General features: G+C 42.2%; 1 protein-coding gene across 1 annotated transcript in view; it reads right to left on the bottom strand.

Annotated features, from left to right (window-relative positions):
• The window catches only part of HMCN1 (hemicentin 1), a 359897-nt gene that overhangs the window by 262520 nt on the left and 87451 nt on the right, over positions 1-9926 (bottom strand). Inside the window, 2 exon segments of the mRNA XM_006023882.3 lie at positions 254-360; positions 2868-3039. Of these exon segments, the coding sequence (XP_006023944.1) occupies positions 254-360; positions 2868-3039 (279 nt within the window).

The following is a 9926-nucleotide window of genomic DNA, read 5'->3' on the forward strand; positions in this document are numbered from 1 at the left end:
CTCAAGAACATATTCCCCATGAATGGCAAGGGTCACCTGTACTTATTTTCCTATCACCTGGACAAAGTTTAATGATACGGCATTCAGAACAAGTTATTACACATAATGCACTGAGACAATAATTTACAGATAGAGCTCCTCAGGTATATGTGGCTAGCAATGGTCAAAGGTGACAACTTCTGAATGGTCCCATGTATGTACATTTTATAAAACAGTTTCATTATACAAAAAATAACTAAATATATAATAATACCTTAACTGTCCACATCCCAGGTTCTGGATCTTTTACATTTACAACCTTTGCAGAATTATGGATATTTAGCAACTCATTCAAGCCAGATCCTTTTGTCATCTGTTTACCTAAAAGACATTTAAACACATATTTCTCTTAGTTTCTTCTACATATTGATATACCATTAATTGATATATCATTAAATTAGCTGGACCCTTTATGGTATTCCTAACACTCACAAACCTCAGAACTTTGGAAAATTTTGGTCAGGGTCCTGAAAAAACCAGAGTGATTTTAACTTTCGCACTCATTTGGAAACTTTAATAACATCTCATGACCATGATAAAGAACAAAATAATCATCTAAAATCTGAAATCTCTGAAAATCTCAACGTAGATCTTTCAGCCCTTTCTCTAGATGACTAAAATAGTCTTTTTCATGATACAGGACTCATCCCTTATGAATGCAATCTTGGAACAAGGACAAAAGATCCCAGTCTCCATTATCAACATTTTAACAAACTCTATTTTCAGTGAGAAAAGCATGCTTAAGAGTTGCTTACTCTCAAATCAGCCTTTTCCAATATACTTCAAAAATATTTTAAAGCTTCATGGAGAAGTTTTTCCTTTTGAAAAGGAAATACTGAAACAGACACTCATCTTGAATATTGCTGTGTAAATTCTAGTGAGGTTAATGGATTATTATGGAGATTTACATCAGTATGACAGACATCAGAATTTGATTAGAGATGTAAAATTTTTAGAGTTATAAGAATTTCTTGTTTTCCTGCTTGTTCATAAACAAAAAAGTATGGAAAATTATGCATATTTTGGGTATAAACACAGGATATTCCAGTCTCCAGGACTATTGATCTAGCAGCCTTCAGGCAAATTAAAATGTAAACAAGTTAATTGAAAACATAAATGCACACAGCACATTTATGAATGCTTAGCTATTAAGTCCACAGCAATCACTCAAAATGTGATTAAACTACTGACTAATTTTTTTAATATTTACTCTTGCTCTTTCCCCATAAGCTGGTAAATGAGGTTTGAGAACAGTACAAAGAAGGTGTTTTAAAGCCTTCATCAGGGAGTTGGGTGTTGTCTACAGCCAAGACTGGAGACTTTGACTAGAGTCTGCCAGTAAGCCTGCTGGGACCAAAGCTGGTGGTTTCTGAGTAGAGGGTCCTCCCTTCTGCTCAGGGTCAGATGGATCACCATATTTGGGGTCAAAAAGGAATTTTGCCCCATGGTCAGATTGGTACGGACTGTGGGGGTTTTTGCCTTCCTCTGTCGCAGGGGGCGTGGCCCTCTTCCCGGGACCTCTCGAACATATATTGACATTTCATAGAAGCAAGACATTGGCTGCCCTGGTTCCCCTGCTTTACCTATGGGAGGGTAGGTTGTTAGGTCTGTGTTTTGTAAGGGTTGATGGTATCTTATGTAGACTTTAAATTATGGTTTTCATGCGATGGTTTGGATAGGGATGATCCTGTCTCAGGCAGGGGGTTGGACTAGAAGGCCTCTGGAGGTCCCTTCCAGCCTTACTTCTCTATGGGCACTTTTACACATGCTCCCATGTGTTCTTGAATAATTGAGTCTCCTGGAGTGTTCTAATCAGAACACTACTGTGGGCTGCAGCATCTCATGTATTCAGTGTCTGCTCATTTCAAAATGGTGGCAGGGACACTTTAACTAATTCTTGTCAAACAAGTCTTAGTTAAAGTGCCTCTGCCGCCATTTTGAAACATGGGACTGAATACGTGAGCTGATATGGGCATTTTAATTTGAGTGGCTCCTGAGAGCTTCTTGAGCACATGTATAGGTGCATTACGATTCTTTGACTTAGTGATGCTCTCACTGGAGTCAATAAGAATTTTACCACTGGGCTAAATTTTGCTCAAAGGTGTCTCAGTAGACTTTCAGAGTGATACCACTGACTTTAGCTAAGATAATTTCAGTACTAGTTTTTTGGTAACATATTTCTGTCAGGAGCATGACGAAATGCAATCCTTGACCTGCTGACAGTTTTCTGCCTAAGTCCCTAGTATAGACACAGTTACACCAGCAGAACTGAAGTCTGACCAGTAAAGCTTCTTTTGCTCTTGGGGGACAGTTTTACTATACTAGCACAAAACACAGCTTTGCCATTAAAGCAGTGTCCCCATCAGTAATGTTTTGCAAATATAGTATATCAGATATTGCTGATATACTATATTCTGTTCAAGCTGTTGCTCCAACACTTTGAAGAGAAAAGAGCCCGTAGGAAGCAAGCAGCTCCCAAACCACCCAACCATGATATATACATTTGTAACCACTGCCACAGATCATGCAAATCTCGGATTGGACTATTCAGTTGCATGAGACACCACAAACCATCTACATAATAGGCTGCAATATCCACCATTTCCCATAGACGAAAGGATGCCAAATAAGTATATCAGCATTCCTTTACCAGTAAAGCTTTCCTAGTATAAACAATTTTCTGGTTATTCTAGAACCATTGCCATGGAACTAAAGTATATTTAGTTCACTGACCTCTATGGGAGCAGGATGCAGTCTTTTTGCTTAGGGATTTTTGCAAAGGAGAGCTTTCCCCCCTCCCCCCCCCCAAATGTGGAAGAATATCTCACCTAATGGATCTCGAATTTCAATTACTGGAGAAGGTCCACTCAATGACACCGTAACTTCTTTTAAACTGGGATCGAAAGGGATTTGCCAATTGTTCGCTGCCATATCCAAATGGTCTGTGGATAGAAGATGCACTTTGGAGGCTTGCACTGCTTCTTCTACCCACTTCAACACCTAAAAGAGAAAACATCACTGATGTCACAAGACAGCCTATAAAATTTTCCTGGTACCAGTTAACGCAAACTGGAGATTTTGCTTTTATTAATGGCCCCATCACCATCAGCTGAGGCTGCCCTTGCTCCAGCCCCCAGCTCTGGGACCACCCCCCCCACCGCCCTGGGCAGTGCAGGGCCAGGGCTGGAGCCAGAGGCATCGGCACTGGGCAATGACCCTGGACGTGGGGGGAAAGGACAGGAGCAGTGGGCCCTGGCCCCGGCCCCGGCCCCAATCTTGGGCCCAGCTCAGCTTCGCTCCCTCCCAATCCCTGTGAGGTCCCAGCCCCAGCCCCAGCCCCAGCCCTAGCCCCACTCCCTCCCCCCTGGCACATCCTCCTCCCTCCACCCCTCCCCTGCAGACTTTCCTGCTGGGGGGGGGGTGCGTGCATGTGTGCACACTAAGCCCCTCCCCTCAAAAAATGTCTCCCTCTGCCTATGCTGGCAGGTAACAAAGCCCTTTCTAAATTACATTTATCCCATTCTGGAGATTTGGGGATTTTTTTAAGTGTCTAATGATCCAGCTGTGCTGATTAATACGAATGGTACAAAGTACTTTGAAAACAAACCTTAGAAACAGCAGGATATGTCATGTCCACCCGCAACATAGTGTTCTCCCAGAGACGCTTTCTGGGGGAAAAAGCTCCTACACCTTTGTTCAAAATAGCCAAGGTTAGCTGACTTGCAGGACATACTGCAATGTACAGTGTTTTGCATGCCCTACAGTGGAGAGGGGATTTTAATGTGGTTTTAAGTGGGAAATAACCTTGTCAGGAAGACAGGAACCTAATTTTTGTTTCAATTTGGGAATTTATGGCAGAGATGTGCAGAATGTTAGGGAAGCAACTCTTTCTCCCTTTAGGGGAATATATCAATATAACTCTTTTAATTCAAATTCATATTATGCTTATGCCCAGAAAACTCTTCCATAAAGACAAAGGCAAACCTGCAAGTTATTAGACATAAGAATAAAGTTTTGCATGCAAGTAGTCTCATTGACCTTAAATTCCTCTGAAACCAAATGATGAAGCTCACTTTTGATTACTTCAGTGCAACTGCCTGTGTGCGCATAAAGTTAAGCATATGTGCAAGTGTTTGCAATACTGGGACCAGTATTTATACAAGGGATTCTCTTAATGTTTCCTTTAATCTAGATAAATCGCCTTTACTGGTGTGTAACCTCATTAACTGTGGGATAAAAGGCTGGGAAATTTATTCATTTACTTTCCCATTTGAACACAAATACTTTCTTGTAATCATAACAAAAGGAAAATGTTAGACTGCCAGTTAGCAAACAGATGTACAAACTCAGTGAACAAGCTTAGATTTGTGCATTGTTGTAGATATCTATGCTCATAATTGGCTAATCTAACCATGTCCTAAAACATGTCATTCTATTGAGTAAAATAATGTCTTAAAATTACTTTGATTCACCCTGGACCATAAAACAAATATCCCTTGAGGAGCTGAGGCTCTTCAGCCCTTGGCTTCTTTACCAAGGCATCTGACATGGGCACTGACTAGAGGTACCTATTATGAAGATCTGTTTAGGATGAAATGGGGCCTTGTTTCACAGAGAGGCCATGTAGTACCCAATGGACCAGCAAACACTCATGCACTAGATGAAAGAGATAATGGGCATGCAAATGTTGCAGGGTACATGTACATGCCTACCATGGGTAGGCTTTAGAGTAATTTAGGATCTCTCACCCCCTGCTGCCTGGCTGACTGGGAGCAAAACTGTTCCCAGTCATCCATCTACGCGTGCCATACAGCATAGTAAGTAATCGCAAGTAAATTTGCTACTTGTATTTATACTTACAGGCAGCAAATTTACTCATGATTAGAGCAAATTACTGCACAGTGAACGTATCTACACGAGACACTACATCGCTGTAGCACTGGCAGGCATGAACTGTGATGCCAACACTCGTGCCAATACTCAAAGCTCATTGCTACTGCACAATAGGATCAGAAATGGCCTGTGTGCCGCCATAAATGTGCAGTAACAGTAGCACTTTAGCAAGTATTAAATGACTGTGTAGTAACAACTGAACAGTCGGGCACATGTGTAGACACACCCAGTATATGTCTGCACATGTTGTAGATGGTGACGCTTACTGTGCAGTAATTTGCTCTAATTTCAAGTATGGCATCTCATGTAGATGAGATTCATTTTCACCCAATGAAAAGCTGAAGGGCATTTCTGGGATAAATCAGGGCACTCATCTCCAAGTATGTCACAGCTACACACTGTATCCTCAGGCGGGGCTGTAATTTAGGTATATTAATCATAGACCGGGAAAGTGACCGTATCGAACAAAACAAAACAACAAACACCCAAATCTGAACTTTCAGTCAAAATTGCCATTTTTTAACACAAGAAAAAGTTTAAATTTTCACATGCCTCTGTATCTCCTGCTTATTTTAATCAAGAAACAACTATAGCTAAGGTACTTATATAACCCATCACCACCTGACTGTCTCAGTAGCTCACAGTCTTTTAAAATATTTTATTTCATTTTGCAGATGGAGAACTCTGGCACAGAAATACAAACTGATTTTCCAAAGTCACAAAGGAAGTCTAACACAGCAGGAAATTGAACCCAGGTCTTGCAAATCCTAACTGTGAATGCAGTTTTGTCCCAGACAAAAAGTGAGCAACTTGTAGGCTTCAGTGAAAGCAGACTAGCTGAAGTCACTGTCAACGTGAAGAGTGTGGGAAAAATTAGAAGGGAAAATAGATTAAGGGCATAGGTAGGACATGTCTATTTTTTGGACAGCAATGTGAATTGTTAGATGTTTAGTTTGAACAACTAAACCTGTGAAGGTTCAACCAGTACGTGCTACTTTTAAAGTTCTGCACTTCCTGCTTATTGTTGACACAAACAAGCAGCAGACTACAATATAGAAGACAGAGCAGTGTCTCCTCCTTTAAACCAAAGTTTGGATTATCTGAGTAAACTAAACAGAAATCAACTCAATTTATGGAAATACAGCAGTTACCAGACAATGAAAATTCTCATTTTAATAAGGTCAGCATTTCATTAGCTCCAAATTACTTCTCTGGCTACTATAGGGGTTCAAAAATACAGTTCATGGGCACAGGAGAGGTAAAGGTTTACAATAAGACTTAGACCTAAAGGCTGGATTTAGAGAGAGAATATGACAATGCATTGAAGGATAAATAATCTGTGGAATGAAAATAGATTCAGCAAAGAAAAATCAAACGCAAATAAAGGCATTACTAGAATAAAGGTATCAGTGCTTTATAAATTAATCCTTTTTCCTAGGCGTGTATTGGTGAAACATTTTTACTCAAGGGGAGTGTTTACATGAGACACTTTACCGCATAGTAGAGCTAATTACTGCATAATAAGCATCACCATCTACATGTGCTGACACTTACTGCACAGTAATGTCCTCTAATGCGCAGTTAATTTGCTACCTGCAAATGCAAGTAGCAAATTAACTGCTGAATATTTACTGTGCAGTACAGCAAGTGTAGACAGCTGACCGGGAACAAATTTGCTCCTGGTCAGCCAGGCAGCAGGGGGTGGGAGATTGCTCCCTGCCCCCCAGAAGCTACCTGCTGCTCGTGTGGGCTCTACCACTGGAGTCCAGGCAGGGACAGTGTCCCCCTGCCCTAGCATCAGGGAGCTCCCAGCTCCTGCTCCACGATCAGGATTGCAAAGTGGGAGCTGGGAACTCCCTGCACAAGGACAGTTCTCCACCCAGCCTGGAACTGGCTTCGACCTGCCCCTGAGTGGGACAGTTCTCAGTCAGCCCCAAGCCGCATGGGGAAGTCTGCATGTGTAGCCTAGAGTTGGATGGGGATTGTCCCATTTTGGGGAGTCACCAGTCAGCTCTGGGCTGCATGTGCAGACTTCCCCACACAGCCCAGGGCTGACCAGGATCTGTCAATCAGTGTCAGGTCCCAGCCCCGCAGCTTTTTCCCAGTCCCATGCCCCAATCAGGCAATCGAGGCATGGGACTTAGAAACAGCTGCAGAGGAGGGGCAGGTCCCAGCTCCCAGCCCTGATCTACCAGTGGGGCAGCTAGCAGCGAGTTCCCAGCTGTGCAGGGAATCCCACACTGGAATCCTCATTCAGCCAGCAGCTCCTGGGGGCAGGAATCAGTGTCCCAGCCCCCAACAGGAGACAGCTGTCTCTTGGCCCCACACTCCCTGCCACCCTCTGGGTTAACACCCAGGGGGAGCCTAGAGCTCTCCCGGCTGCTTCAGGGGACCAGTCCAGGGCCTGAGGGAGTAGGACCAGACCACTGCCAGGAGCAGCAAATCTGCTCCCAAATCCCTACTTGTGTAGACACTTGCCTAGGGTGGGTTTACTCTAAAGTAATTTACTCCAGAGTAAACCCACCCTGCAGCATTTGCATGTGTAGACACACCCAAGCACTATTAACCCTCGATCACCTGTTTGGTCAGCAAACCATAGAAGAAGCCAGGTGTAAAAACCATAGCTCCCAATGCCCAGTTTTAAAACTTCAGTCATAACATTATATCAAGTCCCCTATAAACTGTTTTCTAGACGATGTTCAGCTACCACCTGATAACACCCAGTGAACATTCTACAATGGTTCATTACTTCATTAGGCTAGAATCTATCTCTACATTCAGTAAAGGGCACCTATTCAGATGTCCCATATTTTAAAGAGAATGTTGTTTATGCACCCAAAGGTTTATAAATTCAAAGTTGCCTGGAACGCACTGTGTTATCTAGGCCCCTTCATACAGAAAGTGATATGCATTCATTTGAAAGAAACACAGAAAAACAATGCCTTTAAGGACTTTTGGAAATGTTATAGTTGGAGGGTTTTAAGGATTATATATTCCACTGTGATTCCCTCTGGCATGGCAGTAAATCTGGGAAAAAATAATATCAAATACATCGGGTTTGTAAAGCGAGAAGGATATAACATTGTATGTATGAAATGGAATGCATCGAATACATAGTTACCAACACACAATAAAAGACATAGTGTTGGCGTAGTAGGAGGAGACAACTGGAATCAATTTCCTGGTTTGGTTTAATGAATCTAGAGGACAACATTAGCTGTGCTCCCCTCCTAAGAGAAGGGAAGTTGATTTTTTTTCCACACACTTGTCCTTCCCTGTCTTTCCCTCCTTATAAATTAAAAAAAGGCTTCCTGTAAAAACCTAGCTAAAAGGTACTGGTTTAATATAAGGAATAAGAATCCATATAAGAATGGCCTTTAAAGGAGTTAAACTCAATTTTTATCACGGCAAAAAGAAAGCTAGTGAAACCACTAAAAAAATCTGCATTTTAATACTTCTTTGGTTTACAACATCTTAAAAACTCCTGTAGATTTTTTGTCAAACAAAAAGCATTCAATCCAGGTCAACTGTCTTTATAGCAATTTACACCATCTGAGTTAGCACACAGTGGGTACTCTGAACTAAAGTTCATAATAGCACTGAGCAATTTGCAAGTTTTCCAGGTCCTGCTGTTGCTGGACAGTTCAGAAGCAATGAAAACAATGACTTGGAGAAAAGGAATTTGAACATTTTCCAAGGTTCAGTTCGAGTCTGGGACAGAGGTTCACATCAGTTCTTGTACTTATTGATTTGTCCATCTCTCATTCCTAACAGAAACATCATCTACATGCTGTATGTTGCCTTATAGTTATCTTGAAAACAATGGTTCTAATAGATTGCACACAGGGTTAGGACCTGGGTTTATCTGAGTTTAGCAAAAACACATGTTATTTGATGTTAAGTCACAGGTGTAAAATGAAGAAATAATAATAATAATTACACACACACATTTTAATCATCAAGAATACAGAGACAAACTGACTGACAGCATCAATTCTTTCTTAGTTATTTTAAAAAGCAGCATAATTTACACTGTACATTGTTGCAGAGGTTCAAACTGACAACCACTGAGGAAGGCACTTTTCTGATAATTGATTACCATACTAAATGGCAAGAGAAAGCTGATTTTGGCTCTCTCAATATATGTCTGTATTCCTGATGAATACAGGAATGAGCATACAGTTTTTGAGATATCCCAGGCTAACTTTGTTCCATTATTATGAGAGAAAGGAAGTTAGCCATGTTAGACAAAAGCCAGGCAGAAGGCAGGGTAGAAATGCCTCTTACAGACTAACTGAATCAGAGATGCATAAGCTTTAGCAAGCAAGAGCTTACTTCAGATATTCCACCTGTTGAAATGGTTAGCTTATTCCCCTGCCTAAGTCCCTGAAATGCAGTTAAAAAGAAAAGTTGGATGGGGCCCTCTGCTCACTGTTTCTTTGACTTAGGCTTAAGGGGTGCTTGTATACATGATGATATCAAGATGTAAATGTAACAAAAATTTCCCTTTTTGTGGCTTAATGGCATCACACATTACATGTACACGAGTTTTGGGGGTTTTAAATGAGATTGCATTGTTGCAAACTAAACTACAGCCTGATGCAGTTTAGTTTTCAGTGTTGCAACTTGGAACATTGCAGCCATTAGTCAGCTCGCCCCCCAACCCCCAGGCCATGGGAGATGCAGGCAGGCTCCACAGAAAAAAAGGATTGGGCCCCTCACTGCTTCTGCCTTTGGCAGGCTCCTGCAGCTGGCAGGATGCCGGGGGGGGGGGGGCAAAGAAATGGTCTGGCTTGCCCCTGGGGCAGCACAGAGAGGTGGCAGGAAGGTGGCTGGATGTGCTGGCAGCCAGAGAAGGCAGCGGGGAAGGTGTATGAGGCACAGGGCTGCCCAGATGGGCCACTAGCTTCCCCAAGCCTGCCCAGGTTTCCAGCACCCCATGCATCATCGCCGCCACGTTCTCTAGCCTCCAGCACACCCAACCACACTTGTGC

The sequence above is a fragment of the Alligator sinensis genome, unplaced genomic scaffold (assembly GCF_000455745.1).
Source record: "Alligator sinensis unplaced genomic scaffold, ASM45574v1 scaffold468_1, whole genome shotgun sequence".
Classification (NCBI taxonomy): domain Eukaryota; kingdom Metazoa; phylum Chordata; order Crocodylia; family Alligatoridae; genus Alligator; species Alligator sinensis.